The 19,832-nt window shown below is 38.6% G+C and overlaps 1 protein-coding gene across 1 annotated transcript in view; it reads left to right on the forward strand.

Annotated features, from left to right (window-relative positions):
• CPNE4 (copine 4) overlaps positions 1 to 19,832 on the forward strand; it is a 354,676-nt gene that overhangs the window by 169,959 nt on the left and 164,885 nt on the right. Inside the window, exon 2 of the mRNA XM_063114381.1 lies at positions 17,784 to 17,963. Coding sequence (XP_062970451.1) covers positions 17,784 to 17,963 — 180 coding nt within the window. The remainder of the gene's footprint in view (positions 1 to 17,783; positions 17,964 to 19,832) is intronic.

Consider the following 19,832-nt stretch of genomic DNA (forward strand, 5'->3'; position numbering starts at 1 on the left):
ACTGTTTCCTTTGCTGTGCTTTTTAGTTTGATATAATCTCATTTGTTTATTTTTTCTGTTGTTGCTTGTACTTTTGATGTCTTATTCATAAAGTCTTTGCTCAGTCTTACTTCCTAACATATATTTTCTTATAATAGTTTTATAATTTCAGGTCTTATACTTAAGTCCTTAGTCCATTTTGAGTTGATTTTGGTATATGGCAAGAGGTATAGGTCTAACTTGATTCTTCTGCATATGGATGTCCAATTTTCCCTGCACCATTTATTGAAGAGGCAGTCTTTTCCTCAATGTGTGCTCTTGTTGCCTTTCAAAGATCAGTTGGCTGTAAGTTTGTGGTTCGATTTCTGGGTTTTTAATACTGTTCCATTGGTCCGTGTGTCTGTTTTTATGCCAGTACCATGCTGTTTTGGTTACGATAGCTTTGCGGTATAATCTGAAGTTGGGTAGTGTTATGCCTCCAGTTTTATTTCTTTTGCTCAGGATTGCTTTGGCTATTTGGGGTCTTTTGATGTTCCATATGATTGTTAGCATTATTTTTTCTATTTCTATGAAAAATGTCATTGGTATTTTGATGGGGTTATACTGAATCTGTAGATGATTTGGATAGTATGGCAAACTCCTTAAAATGTGTTTTATTGGATATTAATATATATATTTCATGAGAGGGAAAAAGAGAATTAAATGAGTTTGGAAAACATTAGAAAAGTTAACACATTTATTTGCTGCAGAACTCAAGAACCTTAAATATGTATATATATTCTGCATGGTGACTTTCTAAAAACAGGGTGCACTAGTCCATTTCTGTTTCTTATAACAGAAATACCTGGAACTGGGTAATTTATAAGAAAACAAAATGTATTGCTTACAGTTTGGAGTCTGGGAAGTCCAAAGTTCAGGAGCACATCTGGTGAAGACCTTGTTGGTGATAATAATTACACAGGGGTCTCACATGGCAGAATGGCAGAGCAGAGAGAGAGCTAACCTCCTCATTCACTCTCCTCAGAACCACACCCATGACCACCATTAAGCGATCAATAGATTGTTTCATTTACTAGGGCATGGTCCTCACAATCTAATCAACTCTTCAAGGCTCCATCTATTGACTACCACAATAGGACTTCCTACCCTCTTAACACTGTCAGAGTAAAGACAAGCCTTAATGAGTTTAGGGGGACATTCGGTCCATAGCAAAGGGTATAGTGGAAAGGGTTTTTAAAAACTCATTGGACTGCAAAACTCTTTATTCCCAGGAGGTTCTTGTAGAGCTAGTGGTCATGAAGCACACTTCAGGAAATGGTACTTTAAAGTAGTAATCATCCATTCAGAGGACACACAAGGCTGTCTGACCATGCTCTGCTCTGTTAGCTGACCATCACAGTCTGGCTTGGTTTGAAGTCCTCTTGACTGATGTTTGTGTAGCAAGTTGCCTGGGATAGCCCATACATAGTCTGAGAGCTCATTTCCTGGCATGGCTTAGTTCCATAATGTTGTCTCCCTCAGGGGAATTTTGTTTTAGATGGTGTGGAGGATTAGGCCTCGTTGACAAAACCACAAAAAAAGCTGAATATGTGCATGTGTACTCTTATGTCTAAACTTGATGCTGAAATGCTGGGCCCTGGATCCTGTAGATGCCCTGTGTAGAAAGATGTGGTATAAGCAGTTTGCTGTGGCGAGATGGAGAACTTCCCCAGGAAGCAGGGGACCTAGTGAATCCATAGGTCAACCACGAGCGTGTAGCTACAGGAATTTGAGAATGTCATTTTAACGTGTACAGACTTTAGTTTTCTCTGCTAAAAATTGAAGCACAGGAGTGGATGAATGACATACATGTGACACATGCCTACCCCTCCTATATCCAGGACAGGCATCCCACTAAACTCAGAGACAGCCTCAGATGCCTTCCCAACACCATGTTCTCAGTAATCACTCAGAATCAAGAGGTAGGATGAAAACTGCTGCCATTCCCAGCCTTGAAGAACTTTTAGAATTTAAGATCTAAGATTACTGCTATTAATAACATACACTCAAGATCCTGATTATTTCACGGTAAAAGCAAAGTGCCAGGGAGAGGTGAGCACCCCCTGACTAATCAGCACAGGCTGATGTGTTCCTCCCTACCCAATGGCATCTGGAGAAGGTCCACTTGGATCATGTGACTGATTCCCAACTCCCCTTCATTTCACCCCTGCATGGGGACACCCATTGTGAGGATGGCTGAGGCAGGCCTCAGCTAGTCCACTTTCTCTTTCCGCTGGCTGGTGAGCCCATCGGGCGTGGGGTGCATGTGCAGAATCCCACAGATGAGCTTCTTTTTGCTATTTTCGAACTATCAATTAATAAGAAAACCAAGGCTTTGCAGCCTTGGATGACCTCTCTGGAGGACTGTGAAGCTGTAACAGAGATGAGACAGTGGGAACATTCTGTTAATAAGCAACATCTGAGTGAAGTGCAAATTGCTTTGCACTTGTGTGGGATTATCCTCCAGCTCCTGTATGCTAAGGGTCTGACAGTCGCTGAAACTTGGCGGTGACCGTGATCCAACACTTGCCTGCCGACATCGGGAGTGGGAAGGTGTTGGATTCCCGCTCCCGATCTTGGCAGGCAGGTGTGAAATTTGTGAGGAGTTTTCTGACTGCTTGATATTTATATGCCAGCTTACAGCTGGAGTGAGGGGTATAAGGCAGTTGATTTAGGACTGAAATACACCTTTTATGCTGTAGAATCCTCTTTTGTCCTCTCTGCCTGGGGCATCCAGATTTCTTGCACCATTCTAGAGGAGCTCTAGATAAGTGAAAGAAACATGGACAGAAAAATATAACAGGAAAGGGAAGGAAAGTTTGAAGACTGGGAAAGGTTGTGTTGGACACCCAGCACTCACACTGAAAAGACTTTTTAGGATCTGTTGCCCAGCTGAGGGTGTTAAAAAATCTTTTTCTCTCAACGAACATTTGCAGTATTGAGTGTTCAGAATGACCCTGCTTGAAACCACTTTGGTCAGATGGCACCTGGATAGAATTGTATTCTTGAGGAGAAGGGCCATATCCCAGGAAAGAACCTTAAGGGACATCCCGAATGGCTCCATCACTTAACAGCTGGGTGACCTTAGGCAAGTTAACCTTTCTGACCCTGTTTTCTCATGTGCAAAGTAGTGATAATGGTAATATATGGTTGTTGGGATAATTAACTGGGATAAGGTAGGTAAAGTGGTTAGAACATTGCCCGGTACATACCAAGTGCTCAGTAAACATTCATTATGATTCATTATTGAACATGAGTGGGGAATAGGGTGTTGTGGCTATGGATTTCAAAGGCTTAAAAGTCTATATACTTCATGAACCAGGAGCCACCAGACTGGACACAACTTCTTATGCCCTTGGGATTCAGAAAGCTCTTCCAGGTTTTACAGTATTTGGGGAGATTTTTAAGAGCATCATGGAATCATTCAGGGTTCTAGCAGAAAAAGAGGTGTCAGTAAAGGGACCACTTAGAGATGTGTGGGAAAGGTTTACAGGAATCAGGAAGGCATGCTGAAATATCCTAGATTAGCAATAATGAGAAAACACTATTAATGGGACTTGGGGTACAGGCAGAAGTGGCGGTGTTTCTGGACCCCAGGCAGAGATGGAGCCTTGCAGGAAGGCAGCTAGGAGGCACTTTAGGTGGAGAGACATAGTCACTGCCAAAATTGCAACACAGGGCAGGGAGGGAGCAAGAAAAACACACCAACCTCTCTCTCTGCCTGCCGTCTGATCTCCTACTGGTGCCTCCCATTGGCTGAAGGAGGGTGAGCTGGCAAAAATCCTACATGAAACAAGCCATGCAGGCCAGTCCCCTGGGACACAGCAGAGAAGAAAGATCTGAGGATGCAAAGAAAAATGACTACCACATTTGCTAACTCTTGTTTCACAAACAGGGAGCATGCCAGCTAATGGAGTGTGCCAGGTAATAGAGTGCTTGGAAAAAACATCCAAATAAACCAGCTTTTTCCATAATGTAATTATTTCATTCGGTCCTCATGTCCTGTAGTGAGGTGAGCAGCAGTCAAAATGGCAGCTTCCAAGAAAGCAGAAATGTATTACAAAGTCTGATCCAGAGGTTGGGGTGTGCTAGATCACAGTAGCTCAGGTTTCTGGTCTCCATCTACTTTGGAGCTGAGACATAACAGTTAGTATTGTAGTTTTACTGGTTCTAAAACTTAACTGTACATTGGAATCATTGGGTAGGTTTTTAAACTGCTAATGCTTAGGTTTCAAACTACTTCCCTACCCCCATCCCACAATCTAATTTAATTGGTATGGAGATCCCCAGGTGGTTTTAATGTGCAATAAAGTTTGAGAATTACTGATATATATTGAAATATATATATTGGAAATCTCCAGGCCAATTAAATAAGTGTGTGTGTATCATACAGGATTTCGTTAATCTGCAGGGAGACGGAGTTGACACAGGCTAGAACAGTGTTGTCCAAATGTTGCTACTTAAATTTGAACCTAAAGTAACTAAATTTAATTAAATTTAAAATTCAGTTCCTCAGTCCCACCAAGCATATTTCAAATGCTGAATAGCCACAGGTGGCTAGTGGTTACCATATGGACCATGCAGAACATCAAGGAAAGTTCTGTTGTACAGCTGACAGTACCCCCAAGCTAAGTGGGTTGGGGCTCCACAAAATGAGACATGGAGCAGAAATCAGGAAACCAAGCCTCACAAACTGGGCACTTGTGTTGGGGAAAAGGAATAGCTGTGGGGGACATGAGGCGTGCAGTGCTGGAAGATGTAGCTGAGACCCCTGTCTATATGCCAATCCCGTCAGGATTGGCTCAGACTCCGTGTGGAGGGAGCCAGCAGCCTAGAGGGGCTGGAGAGGGCAATGAAGGAAGAGGAAGACCCAGGCCAGGGCCCAGCACTGGCACTTGAGACCTCTCTGAAGGTGCCTACAGGGTGATGCTCATTTCATGCACTTCTGAGCCACACTCCTGGGCAAGGCGATGCAACTCTGCTGTCTGCTTTGAACCTGGTAAAAGGAATGTCCAGCTGTAGATTCTCCAGCAGCTTCATCCTCAGGGCTCCATAAACAGAACCCCAGTGGCACCAGAGGCCCTGTTACTTGAGAGCCAGGTTGAGAGCGTGGCAGGAGGTTGAAGGCAGGGTTCGACGGGATAGTGAAAGAAGACACTTGTAATCTTGGATCACTTGTTCAGTTTAATCTAGAGTATTTGAAGATTTTATCACTTGGTGGGTGGGGAGCTCCTTTTCAGAGATAAATCCATGAGAAGTTCCAGGCTGGATATTTCTTGAGAGAGGGAGAATGGCGTATTAGTTTGCTTACAGTTCTGAAGGCTAGAAGTCCAAGACCAAGATGTTGGTAGGGTTGGTTCCTTCTGAGAGCACTAGGAAGAACCAGATTCATGCCCCTCTGCTGGCTTCTGGTGGTTTACTGGCAATCTTTGGCATTCCTTGACTTAAAAGTGCATCACTCCAATCTCTTCCTTCATGTTCACACGGCATTCTTCTGTGTGCCTGTCTGTGTCCAAATTCCCTATTTTTATAAGGACACCAGTCATATCACAATAGGAGCCCACCCTACTCAGTATGACCACACCCTAACTTAACTAATCACTTCTGCAATGACCCTATTTCCATATAAGGTCACATTCCCAGGTGCTGGTATATGAATTTTGAGAGACATAATTCAACCTGTAACAAATGGTATAGTAGAAAGAGCATATATTTTGGAGTCAGAAAAACTGGGTTTGAGTCTTGCTTTTGCCACTACTCTTCTTATGCACGGTTTTATCTTCTCCAAAGTGGGAATGATGTATTTACTAGAATTATTGATAAAATAATAAATCAGTGGTAAAATGAATATTTTATGTGTCCCTAGGAAAGGGAAAAATGCTTTTAATTAAACAATGGCATATCATCAATTATAACATGCATCTCAATTTCAAAGGTATTAAATTGTGAAATAAAAACATGTTTTAAAGTCAGTGAAGGTAAGGAGTAAATAAAATAACACGAAAGTGCTTCTGTGAGAAGGTAAGGAGGGGGTACAAAAAAGGTTCATCATTTTTTCTCTCACCCCTTCCTTTGCTTGAGCAGAAAAATTACCACTATTGGTTGCCACTCAACTCGCCATTCATTCCGAAAAGGGTTTAAATCATTTAGTAGGCAGGAGTTGGCTTCTGCGCAAGATGCTTAGGGTAAGTTGAAGAGAAGCAAAAGCTACAAAAGACTCAGGCATATTTGTAGTCCTAGGACCTGGTGAGGGAACCCCCAGTCCAGGTGGCAGGTTATCCAGACATCCAGAAATGATACAACCTTAGCATATAGACATATCACAAAAATGGCACCAGTAAACCCGTTTCCACATGTGACTCTGTACACAAATAACAAATTGTTAAAGAATTTGAGTCCTCTCAGAGTAGAGAAACCACTGAAATTGAAAATAAAAACCGTGTCTCACTAGCACCAACCAATCTCTCTCTGTTGAGTGATTTTAAGATCCACAACTTGTTTGTTGTAGTTTCAGGGTAAGACACCAGCCCTGTGGCCAGTCACTTAAAATCAACAGCCACAGCAGCTGGAAATCTGAAACTGAATAATGCTACGTATTTCTGGTGGATCAGTGATTTGTTTTATTATCTAATTTTATATGGCTTACTATGTTTTTTGGAAGTTATATCGTTTGAAAAATTGCCTGTAATAAATCCTTTATTTTTGAACATAAAGAAAATTATCCATTCTTTATTCAGGGAAAATTAGTTTCTCCCTCCTCTCACTAAATAAATATTGAGGACATATTTGAAGAATATCAGTTTGTAGGAGTACCTAATTATAAGCCTGCCCTGGAGGCCTTTGTGTCTCTCTGGCCTATGATGTCATTCTTTATCAGGACCTGTTATCCTTGGGATAAGGGCCTGTACGTCTCCAGGAAAGCTTAAAACTTTCAGTGATTGGTATCAGTTTGGGCTCCTGCCTTCCTCCTTCCCACCACAGTATCAGTATTGCATTGTTTAGCCAACGCCTGCCCTGCAACGTTGCTTGTGGCAGTTCCAGCCCTTGGAAATTCCAGACAGTAGATGGCCATTGTGTGCATCATCTTGAACTGTTTGTTAATAAACATTGAACTTATCCCCCACACAATCCAATTTCTATGGGCAGTGTTCAGGGCCCCCACTCTATCTCCAATATGCTCAGTGGACAAATCAGTTCTCCAGAGACACAACTGCAGCCTCATTCATTGACTTTCCCATTATTTCTACATTTTATATTTGTGTTTTGGCTTATACGTTAGTTTGAGCAACAGAGTTTATGGCGAAAATCTTCAAATTTGCATGACTATATAGCATAGAAGTTAAACACACAGACACTGGAGCTTAACTACCTAGGTTCAAATCCCACCTCTGCTACTTGCAAGCTATATAAAATCAGAAAAGTTATGGAGTCTCTCTATCTCCCAGTAAGAGGTGATACCTGCTTCAGTGTTATCATAAGGATGACTGACTGCCTGTCAAAAGATCTGAACAGCCATGTCATCAAAGAAAATACACAGATGGCAAATAAGCATATGAAAAGGTTCTCAATGTCATTAGTTTTAGGAAAATGCATATTAAAACCACAATGAGTAACCACCACACACCTATTAAATCTTAAAAAGTTAAACACACTCCTATATCACTCCTAGATATTTACACAGGACAAGAGAAGATACATGGCTACTTCAAAAAGTTTGTAAAAAAAAGAATTGAAAAATAATACAAATCATTCCATGAACTTTTTGAAGACCCCTCGTATATGTCCATACAAATGCTTGCAAATGAATCTCCATGGCAGTTTTATATATAATAGCCAAAAACTGGAAACAATCCAAATGTCTGTCAGAGGAATACTACTCAGCAATGAACAATTGATATAATATCCATGGATAAATCTCAAGATAATTGTGCTGAGTGAAAGAATAAAGACAAAAAAGACCACATACTGTATACCTTTTATATAATATTATGTATTCTCTAATATATTAATATATATATGTATTCCCTAATATGTGTATTCTCTAATACAAACTAATCTATAGTGAAAGAAAGCAGATCAGCAGTTCCTTGAGAACAGGGGGAGGGAAGGGAGAGAGGAAGGGGCATGAGGAAATTTCAGGTGCAGAGATATGTCCGCTATCTTGATTATGGTGATGGCTTCACAAGTGTATACACATGTCAGAACATATTGAATTGCACACATTAAATTGCTGTGGTTTATTATAGTCAATAATACCTCAATCATGCTGTTTGTTTGTTTGTTTGTTTGTTTATGTGACTGGTAAGGGGAACGCAACCCTGGCTTCGTGTCACCCGCACTGTGCTCAGCCAGTGAGTGCACCGGCCATCCCTATATAGGATCTGAACCCGTGGCGGGAGTACCGTGGCGGGAGCGCCACTGCACTCTCCTGAGTGAGCCACGGGGCTGGCCCTTTTTTCTTTTTTTTTAATGAGTGCCTGTGACATAGCAGGCCTTCCAAAAGTATTAGCTATTTATTATAAACTTTATTGTTATACTGAAAAATATTTTATATAAAATTTATAAAAGAGTATCTCATCAAAAGCAATTGATTCTATCACCCTCACACTATAATCTAGGGGCATTTTTCCTTTCTTTCTATGGATGCTCATGAATAAACATGAATTAAGGAAAGTAACCCAGGCTATGAGGTCAGAAGTCATGAGTTCAAGTGCTCATTCTACATCACTGGTTACTATAAGAATAAAATTTTTAAAATGGATGTGAGAGTTGTTCTGTAAACTATAAAGCAATGTGGATACATATATACAATCTGTAGTGATCAAATCAGGTTAGCAAATTCATCATCGCATATTTTTATTGTTTCTTTGTGATGAGAACATTTAAGATTTTCTCTCCTAGCCATTTGAGAACATACAATAAATTACTGTTAATTATAGATGCCTAGCACTACTGTACACCACTAGCTCTTATTTTTCCTGTCTAGCTGTAAGTGTCCATTAATCAATTTCTCACTATCTCCCCTCCCCTCTTCCCTTCCCAGCCTCTAGTAACAACAGTTCTACTCTCTATTTCTAAAAGTTCAACTTATTTTTTTAACTTCCCACATATGAGTGAGAACATGCAATATTTATCTTTCTGTGCCTTCACTGAATGTCTTCCAGGCTCATCTATATTGCCACAAATGACAGGATTTCAATCTTTTTCATGGCTGAGTAGTATTCCATAGTATATAAATACCATATTTTCTTTATTCATTCATCTGTTGATGGACATCTAGATTGATTCTGTATCTTTGCTATTGTGAATAGTGCTGCAATAAATATGGGGGTGCAGATATTTCTTTGGTATGCTAATTTCCTTTTCTTTGGATAAATACCCAGCGGTGAGATTGCTGGATCATATGGTAGTTCTATTTTTAGTTTTTTGAGGAACTTCCATACAGTTTTCCATAATGACTGTACTAATTTACATCTCTACCAACAGTGTATGAATTCCTTTTCCTTCACATCTTCTCTAGCATTTGTGTTTCTGATAATAACCATTCTAACTGATGTGATATGATATCTCATTGTGGTTTTGATTTGCATTTCCCAGATGATTAAGTGATGTTGAGCATTTTCTCATATATCTGTTGTCCATTTGTATGTCTTCTTTTTGAGAAATATCTATTCAGGTCATTGGACCATTGTTTTTGCTGTTGAGTTTTTTAAATTCTTTGTGTATTGTTTTGCTGCTGAGTTGTTTAAGTTCCTTGCATATTCTGGATATTAATCCCTTGTCAGATGAATAATTTGCAAATACTTTCTCCCATTCTGCTGGTTTGCCTCTTTGCTCTGTTAACTGTTTCTTTTGCTGTGAGAAGCTTTCTAGTTTGATGTATTCCCTTTTGTTTATTATTGATTTTGTTGCCTGTGCTTTAGAAGTCTTCTCAATGAAACTTTTGCCCAGACCAATGCCTTGGAGTGTTTCTCCTGTGTCTTCTTCTAGTAGTTTTATAGGATCAGGTCTTACATTTAAGTCTTTAATCCATTTTGAGTTGATTTCAGTAAGTGATGAGAGATAGGGGTCTAGTTTCATTCTTTCGCATATGGATATCCAGTTTTCCCAGCACCATTTCCTGAAGAGGCTGTCCTTTCCCCAGTGAATGTTCTTGGCCACTTTGTCAAAGATCAGTTGGCTGTAAGTGCATAGATTTAGTTCTGGGTTCTCTATTCTGTTCCATTGGTCCATGTGTCTGTTTTTATGCTAGTACCATGCTATTTTTATTACTAGAGCTTTTGTATATATTTTGAAGTCAGGTAGTGTAATGCTTCCAGCTTTATTCTCTTGCTCAGGATTGCTTTGGCTATTTGGGGTCTTTTGTGCGCCCATATAAATTTCAGTATTTTTTTTTTTTCTATTTCTGTGAAGAATGTCATTGGTATTTTTGAAAGAGATTGCATCGAATCTGTAGATTGCTTTGGATAGTATGTCATTTTGACATATTAATTCTTCCAATCCATAAAAATGTAATGTCTTTCCATTTTTGTGTGTGTTTGTCATCTTTAATTTATTCCATCAATGTTTTGTAATTTTTATTGTAGAGATCTTCCATCTCCTTGGTTCAGTTTATTCCTAGGTATTTTATTTTTTTCATGACTATTGTAAATGGGCTTGCTTTCTTGATTTCTTTTTCTGCTAGTTCATTATTGTAGTATAAAAATGCAACTGATTTGGGGGTGTTGATTTTGTATCCTGCAACTTTACTGAGATCATTTATCATCTCTAAGAGTTTTTTAATAGAATCATTAGGTTTTTCTATTTATAGGATCACGTCATCTGCAAACAGGGACAATTTGACTTCCTCTTTTCCAGTTCGGATGAATAAACCTTTCTCTTGCCTGATTGCTCTGGCTGGAACTGTCAGTATTATGTTAAGTAGGAGTGCTAAGAGTGGGCATCCTGATCTTGTTCTTTGTTCTTAGAGGAAAACCTTTCAGATATTTTTTGTTTGTTTGTTTGAGTAAACTAAATTTATTTATTTATGTATTGATTGATTGATTTTAACATTTCCTTTTACATATTTGTGGGGTACAGTATGTTGTTTCAATATATGCATGTACTGCACAATGATTGACTTAAGGTAGATACTATAGTTTTGTACCCATTAGTCCACCACTTTTCCTCCAAACCTCTTTCCCTCTGCTTCTGGTAACCATTATTCTACTCTCTGCTTCTATGAGAACCACTTTTATTATTATTATTATTATTTAGTTTCCACATATGAGTGATGTCATGTGGTATTTGTCTTTTTGTGTCTGACTTATTTCATGTAATATGATGGTTTTCAGTTCCATCCATGTTGCTGCAAGTGATAGGATATCATTTTTTAAAATAACTGAGTAGTATTCTGTTGTTTATATATACCAGTTTTTTTAATCCATTCATTCACTCATGGACATTTAGGTTGATTCCATCTCTTGGTTATTACAAACAGTGCTGCAATGAATATGGGAGTGCAGGTGTCTTTTTGATATATTGATTTCACTTCCTTTGGGTATATACCCAGTAGTGAGGTAGTTGGGTTGAGGGGTAGATCTATTTTTAGTTCTCTGAGGAATCTCCATACTGTTTTCCACAGTGGCTATACCAAATTACACTCCCACTAACAATGTATGACAGTTCCTTTTTCTCCACATCCTTGCCAGCATTTGTTGTTTTTTGTTGTGTTGATAATAGCCATTCTAACTGGAGTGAGATGATATCTCAATGTGGTTTTAATTTGCATTTCCCCTAGAAAGTGTTGAGTCCACAGAAGCATGATACCAACTGCTCTAAGAAATCTGCAACTTGCTGAGCACAGATCTGGGAGGACTCACCTAGATATGCAGTTTAGGATTATGTTCTGTTGTTATCCAGAGCTTCTTGGTGGGTGTCCTTGGGATGTTAACTGAGTTCCAAAGAAAACTTTTATGATGTATCTCTGAGGGCAATACTAATTTAAAACAACTCTATTATATTAAAGTAGACTTGGACATTCAAAAAAAAATTGCATTTACCTGATGATTAGTGATGCCGAGCATTTTTTCATGTGCCTATTGGCCATTTGTATGTTTTCTTTTGAGAAATGTCTGTCAGGCCCTTTTCCCATTTTTCAGTTGGGTTATTTGTGGGGTTTTTTGCTGTCGAGTTATTTAAGTTCATTATATATTCTGGATATTAGTCCTTTGTCTGATGTGTGGTTGGCAAACACTTTCTCCCTTTCTGTACGTTTCTCTTCACTTTGTGGTAGTGTCCCTTTTTGTGCAGAAATGTTTTAGTTTGATGTAGTCACACCTTTGTATTTTCCTTTAGTTGCCTGTGCCTTTGCAGTCTCACTCAAAAAAGTTTTGCCCACTTTCATTTTGTGTAGAAATCATACAAATACGTGGAAATTAAACAATATGCTCCTAAACAACAAGTGGGTCAAAGATCTCAAGAAGGAAATTAAGAAATTCTTGGAGACAATTAAAATGAAAACACAACATACCTGAACCTATGGGATACAGTGAAAGCAGTTCTAAGAGGGAAGTTTATAGCAATAAATGTCTATATCACAAAAAAAGCAAGATTCCAAATAAACAACCTAACATTACACCTCAAGGATCTAGAAAAAACAAGAACAAACCAAACCAAAATCAGTAGGAGAGGAATAACAAAGAATCAGAGTAGAAATAAATAAATCAGAAATTTTAAAAAAGAATACAAAAGATCAACGAAACAAAGAGTTAGTTTTTCAAAAACATGAACAAAATTGATAAACCTTTAGCTAGACTAACAAAGTTTTCAACTTTTCCTCATTTGTCCTATATGGCCTTTATTTTGTTGAGATATTTTCTTTCTACGCCTAATTTGTTGAGAATGTTTATCATGAAGGGATGTTGAATTTGATCAAATGCTTTTTTTTGCATCTATTGAAATGATTTTATGTTTTTCCTTCATTTTGTTGATGCAGTGTATCATATTTATTGATTTGCATATTTTGAACCATCCTTGCATCCCTGAGATAAATCTCACTTGATCATGGTGTATAATCTTTTTGATGTGCTGTTGGATTCTGTCTACTAGTATTTTATTAAGAATTTCTTCATCTATGTCCATCAGGGATATTGGCTCATAGTTTTCTCTTTTTGTTGTGTCTTTGTCTGATTTTGGTATGATAATGGTCTCATAGAATAAGTAATTAGGAGAATACCCTCTCCTTCAATTTTTTGGAATGTTTTGGTAGAATTGTTATTAATTCTTCTTTAAATGTTTGGTAGAATTCAGCAGTGAAGCCATCCACTCCCAGACTTTTCTTTGTTGGAAGATTGCTGGTTACTGATTCAATCTTGCTACTCATTATTTGTATTTTCAGGGTTTTTTTCCTTTTTATTCAGTTTTGGTAGGTTGTATGTGTCCAGAAATTTATCCATTTCCTCAAATTTTCTGATTTTTTGGCATATACTTGTTTATAATAGTCTGATGATTATTTGTATTTCTGTGGCATTGTTGTAATGTCTTCTTTTTTGTTTCTGATTTTCATTATTTGGATCTTCTGTCTTTTTTTCCTTAGTCTGTAATGGCTTGTCAGTTTCATTTATCTTCTCGGAAAACCTACTTTTTATTTTGTTGATCTTTTGTATCCTTCGGGGTGGTCTCTATTTCATTTAGGTCAGCTCTACTCTATTATTTCTTTTCATCTACTAATTTTGGGATTGGATTGTTCTTGCTTTTCTAGTTCCTTGGGGTGCAATGTTAGGTTCTTTACTTGAAATTTTTCTTCTTTCTTGATGTAAGCACTTATTGCAATAAACTTCACTCTTAGTATTGCTTTTGTAGTATCCACTAAATTTTGGTATGATGTGCTTCTATTTTCATTTGTTTCAAGGAATTTTTTTATTTCCTGCTTAGTTTCTTCATTAACCCATTGGTTGTTGGAAAGTGTGTTGTTTAATTTCCATGTATTTATACAGTTTCCAAAGTTTTGCTTGTTATTGATTTCTAGTTTTATTCTGTTGTCATCTGAAAAGATACTTGATATAATTTCATTTTTTAAAAATTTGTTGAGACTTGATTTGTGGCCTAACATACAGTCTGTCCTAGACCAGAATGACCCATGTTCTGATGAGAAGAATGTGTATTCTGCAGTTGCTGGATGAAATGTTCTGTAAGTTTCTGTCAAGTCCATTTGGTATATAGTGCAGTTTAAATCCAGTGTTTTATAACTAATTTTTGTGTTTAGATGATTTGTCCAATGCTCAGAGAGGGGTGTTGAAGTGTCCAACTATTGTATTGAAGGTCTGTCTCTCTCTTTACATTCAAATAATATTTGCTTTATATATGTGGGTGCTCCAGTGTTGGGTACATATATATTTACAATTGTTATATTCTCTTGCTGAATTGATCCCTTTATCATTATATAATGTCCCTCTTTGCCTTGTTTTTGGTTTAATGTCTGTTTTATCTGATGTAAGTATAGCTACTCCTGTTCATTTTTTGTTTCCGTTTATGTGAAATATCTTTTTCCTTCCCTTTGCTTTTAGCCTATGTGTGTCTTTACAGGCAAAGTAAGTTTCTTGTAGGCAGCATATGGGTCTTGTTTGTTAATCCATTCAGCCAGTCTGTATCTTTTAAACAGGGAATTTTATCCATTTATAGTCAAGATTGTAATTGAAAGGTATTTGTTTATTCCTGATTTTTTTTAATGGTTCTTTTATATATCTTTTGTTTGTTTCTTTCTCTTTTATTGTTTTCCTTTGCTATTTGGTGGTTTTTTGTAGTGATAAGATATAATTTCATTTAATTTAGTTGACACATACTGATTGTACTTAGTTTTGGGATACAGAATTATATTTCAATTTATGTAAATAATGTGTGTTGAGTTCCTGAGCACTTATACTCAGCATTCTTACTGGCCTTGAGATTATCCATGGAAATTATTGATCTTGGTAATACAAATGTTTATTACTTAATTTCTTTCCATCTTGTCATTTTTCAAAAAAAAAACCAAGCCACTCAGTGTCACTTGCTGGCAGCTTACCTTAGATAGTATGTCTGAGGTGTGTGGCTTGATGCCAACTTGAACTTTATATCTATATAGGAATGCCATGTGAAAATCAAGAATTGAGAAGAAAAGCAGCAGAATTAGTGCACATCATCCATGTGTGCCATTTGGGGTAGTTAAAGCAGAGTAACAAAATCTAGTGTTTCCATCTCCTACCTCTTATCATCTAGACCTACTCAAGTCTCTCTTCTTTTGCCCGCAAGGACTGAAGACATATTTTCTGTGTCTTCAGGACATCAGACACACTTCTTAGGGATTATTTTGAAATCCTCTATCAAAAGACACCACACAAAAAGAAAAAAAAAAGGCACCCCATGAATATAATTAAATCTATTATCATATGACTCATTATTCCATGAATTTGGACCAGCTGTTGCAAAAATGCCTCTAGGGTCCAGGCAGGAGAGTTCAGTGAGAGAGACGGGCCTGGAAGGGACTGTGAGAACTGGAGAGTGAATACCCTGTCTACATGGGTGGTGCCAAGTTGTTGCCATGTAGGAATGAGACTGAAGGTTGCCAGATATTAAAATTTTTTTCTGAAGGAAAGGCAATAGAAAAAGCTCACTTTTTATGCGGGCAAATTAAGGAAAATACTTTAAGTGGGACAAATAAAATACCTCTGAGTCAGCTTATATTCACAGACTATTAATTTGTGAACTATGATTTATACTGTTATTCAAAATGTAATATCTGAACAAGTGGAAAAAATTATGCCAATACAGTAAAATTTTGTACCCACACAATCGGCCAGTGGTATAATCAGTCCTGTTCCTCCTGAATGAACATTATCTAAGAATATAAAATTTAGCTCAAATAGAGTCTGGGTCTTCATGGGAAGCCAGAATAGTCAAATAACTATTGGTCTGAACAATAACTTGTAAAACCTTAACCACAGTGGACTGGAGATTGGTTTTCTGTCTGCCTGTCTGTTGGACTGGGACATAACCAGAACTATATGCTGCTTCTCCTTGAAACCTGGATTGTCCATTCCGCCAAGAATGGCAGGTGTTTTTCCTTAAAGAACAGCCATCTGTCATACTGAGTCCTACCCAGGAAGGGCCAGGGCCAGGGACAGAGCATTGAACTTAAGAGTGTCAGGGGAGGCTGGAGAAGTACGACCTTTTCTTTGCTGGGCAGCATGGACATGCGTGATATGGTCAAGGACTGCCTTCCCTTTATTTTATTGAGATACTATTTTTCTTTACTCATGTGAAAATGAGATAGATGGTTTTCATAGTTTGTGCTAATGAATGACATTTTGGAAGTATCCAATAAACCATGTTTCTATTTGAAAGCTAACAGTCCATACAGGCTCCAATTGATTTGTAAAATATAAAGAATGGCTGTTTTCAGTTGAGAGATGCTGTGGGATCTTGGGTTATCTATAACCTGGTCCTTTAAGGCTTCCCAGAATATATGGTTTTATGTATTTTTACTTATGACAAATATAGAGGAAAAGAACCTTAATAGTAAGGATCCCAGCAGAAAACAGATGGCATACCCGGAGAGTGTAACATAAAAGGTTAAACTCTTTACAGAGACATGGGCAGAGTTAAGGGAGCTAATGAAGAAAGGAGAGGCATCTGAGACATCAGGGACAGCAACAGCAGGAAGCCATTACCACCCTTCCATCCAAAGGGTTGAGAGAGGGAGAGAGAGACTGTGTTGCCATATCCCAGGAAAAGCTCCCTTGGTGGAAGAAAGTCGTTAGCAGAATCTGCATGTGCAGAGGCATGCCTGCACCTCTCTGTTCTCCCAGTCTCTGATCTCCTGACAGGTCCTCCCTTTGGCTGACTCCAACCAAAACCCAATAGGCAAGGGAGCCCAGGAAATTTAATCCATAGAGGCAAGCTTCCTGAGTCAGAGTACGGCAAAAGTGGCAGATATGGATCTGGGAGAGGAGAAAAAATGAGGAGTTATCACAGAAGGTGAAGGGAATCATAGCTCATGGAATGTTACAGTAGAAAGAGATTTGTCATCCTCTATTCCTTTAATTTTTATTTTGCTGGTGAGGAAACTGAGGCCCAGGGAATTGAAATGAGTGGGTAACTGTATGCATCTAATAAAGGGCATACTTGAGATCAAATGCAATTATTTTCATATCCATTCTCACGGCCTTTCTACTTCACTATGCCAGGAATTGTGAGTTAGGGAACTCACATTAGAGTTGGCTAAAATGAGACGTGTGCATTGCCATTTTCCTGTTACTGTGCTCATCAGACATCATTAATTGATTATGGATTTCTTCCTTCCTGAGCTCAGATGTACCCTCAGGCTCTTTCTTGTCTTAAGGTTCCAGGAAGCCACTAAGGATTGATCCATCTTGACCTACCACCTAGTGATACAAAACATACTCTAAATCTTCAAATACAAAACTTCAGATTCTTCTTTTTTTTTTTTTTAATTAAAGGATCCAAACCCATGGCCTTGGTGTTATCAGCACCGCATTCTCCTGAGTGAGCCACAGGCCAGCCCCAAAACTTCAGATTCTTTAGTATGTCTAATAAGATTTTCCTCCTCGAAACTTGGCTCATTCTTTGAAGGTACTGCCTTATAAACTTTCGAACTACCCACCCTGGTGACATGATGGTGGGCACTTACAGTTTGGAAGGCGAGAAAGCACCATGAGTTTAACTCACTTAAAGGGTGATAATAAAAAGTCCTGATCCTTGATAGGTTTCTCTTTCTCTCTTTGCAGGTTGACAGAACAGAGGTGATTCGCACCTGCATAAACCCAGTGTACTCAAAGCTGTTTACTGTGGACTTCTACTTTGAAGAGGTGCAGCGCCTGCGGTTTGAAGTCCACGACATCAGCAGCAACCACAATGGGCTGAAGGAGGCCGACTTCCTGGGAGGCATGGAGTGCACGCTAGGCCAGGTGGGCCAACAGACGTCCCTGTCTCCTCCCTGCCTCCTCACAGCCTTTCTTTCTCACCTCCCACCCTCTCTTCCTTCATCCTATCCTTGCTTTATTTTTCCTACTGATATTATTTTCTTTAACATGTAGCATTTTACAACTTCCTGGGCACTGTCATGTCCATTATGTTTGCATAGGGATGACCCTACAAATCTGTGAAATTAATTTGCAAAATTAATAATTTTCTCTTCTGAATGCCCTCATGGTGTCAGTCATTAATTCAACAACTGTTTATTGAGCACTTACTACGTGTCTTGCTCCATGCTCTGCTCACGTCTGTTATAGCCTTATCACATCCCATTAAAAGATTCCATCTCCCAACTCAACTGTGTATCTGTCATTCATGTTTCTTCCAAGTCTCTAGTGCCCAAAATAGCCCAAGGTAGCGGTTAAATAGACGTTTGGTGAATGAATAAAAACTTTTACTTAATTCTCACAATAATGTGAAGTAAATGCCATTATCATAGCCATCTTATCAGTGAGAAAACTGAGACTCAGAGAGGTTAAGCAACTTGCTGAAGGTCCCACCCTAATAAGTGGCAGAGCTAGGACTCTACCAGGACTGCCTGACTCCAAACCCCATCATTTTACTTCTATAATACCTTTCATTTTCTCCTTCCCTTCCTGCTGTACCTAGAACTGTGGTGAGTGCTGAAGCCTAAAAAAGAAACAGTCCCTGTGCCCAGAAATTAGAAACTTACTGGAGAAGGCATGACATACACACCTCGAATAGAGCAACTCATAACAGAATATCCTAGGCTCTGTGAGTAGGGTTGTGGTCCTTCAGGGAAGGGTGAGCTTTTCTGCTGGGTAGATCAAAGAAGACATTGTGGGACCAAACTTTGAAAAAATATGGCCCAGGGAGTGAAGGAGGGAAGCCTTCCAAGTAAAACAATCGTAGAGGTCAGAATAAACGTGGCAGGGGTACGGGGTGAGAGGAGACCGGTTTCACTAAATCCAGGTCAGGTGCTGATTTACTGGGAAACTAATAAAGTTTAAACTTCAGAGCCCCTCACTCATGTGGGCCCCTTCCAAAGCTCTGTGTCACATTTTTATTTGTAGTTTTGTGCTTTTTCTTTTACTTCAAAGATGGATTCCAAATTATATAAGCCCCAAGCCACACAAAACCTGGATTCATTCCCATCAAGGCAAGAGTCTGGTTTAGGGATTTGTGAGAGACTGACTGGCAAAGAGATGGCAGGTGTACATGTTTGTTTGTATTTACCCTGCTTCATGCCACTCATCATTAAAAGAAATTTCTCCCATGTGAGCACCAAGTGACAAAATAGATAGTGTCCTTAGTTACCCTTTTCTAGCAAATATCGTGGCTGATTTCATAGGCTTGTTCCTTTAATGAAAGTGAAAATCCCATGTGGTAATACAGGTGAGGAGAGGCAGAGAGAAATCTGAAATATTCTCCATTAATATAATCTCTCTCATGACTTTTGAAAAAGTTGATGGCAGATAGTCTAGGGTCTTGCCAGGTACAGTGCCCAATAAGTAGGTATTGAAAGAACGTACAAATGAATGTATTCGGGCTGACATCCTGTTTCTATAAAACAAATTAAGTGACTAAAATGGCATCTTTTATGGATATAAATGAACCACACCAAGATTCTCCCTTAGACAATGGATGTCCGTCCTATGTATAAAAGTTATATTTTGTCACAAGAAATAAATGTATATCCATGTAAGAATCATGTGGATAAAAGGTCTTTTTTATCCAAAGCCTTGATGATTCTATGTGAATGACCCTCAAACTTACATCTTTAGTTTCTTGCAAGGCTCATCTTTCCAAAAGCCAGTAAGTCCTTGACCCCTGCCTTGTGC

This window comes from Cynocephalus volans, chromosome 11, assembly GCF_027409185.1.
Source record: "Cynocephalus volans isolate mCynVol1 chromosome 11, mCynVol1.pri, whole genome shotgun sequence".
Taxonomy (NCBI): domain Eukaryota; kingdom Metazoa; phylum Chordata; class Mammalia; order Dermoptera; family Cynocephalidae; genus Cynocephalus; species Cynocephalus volans.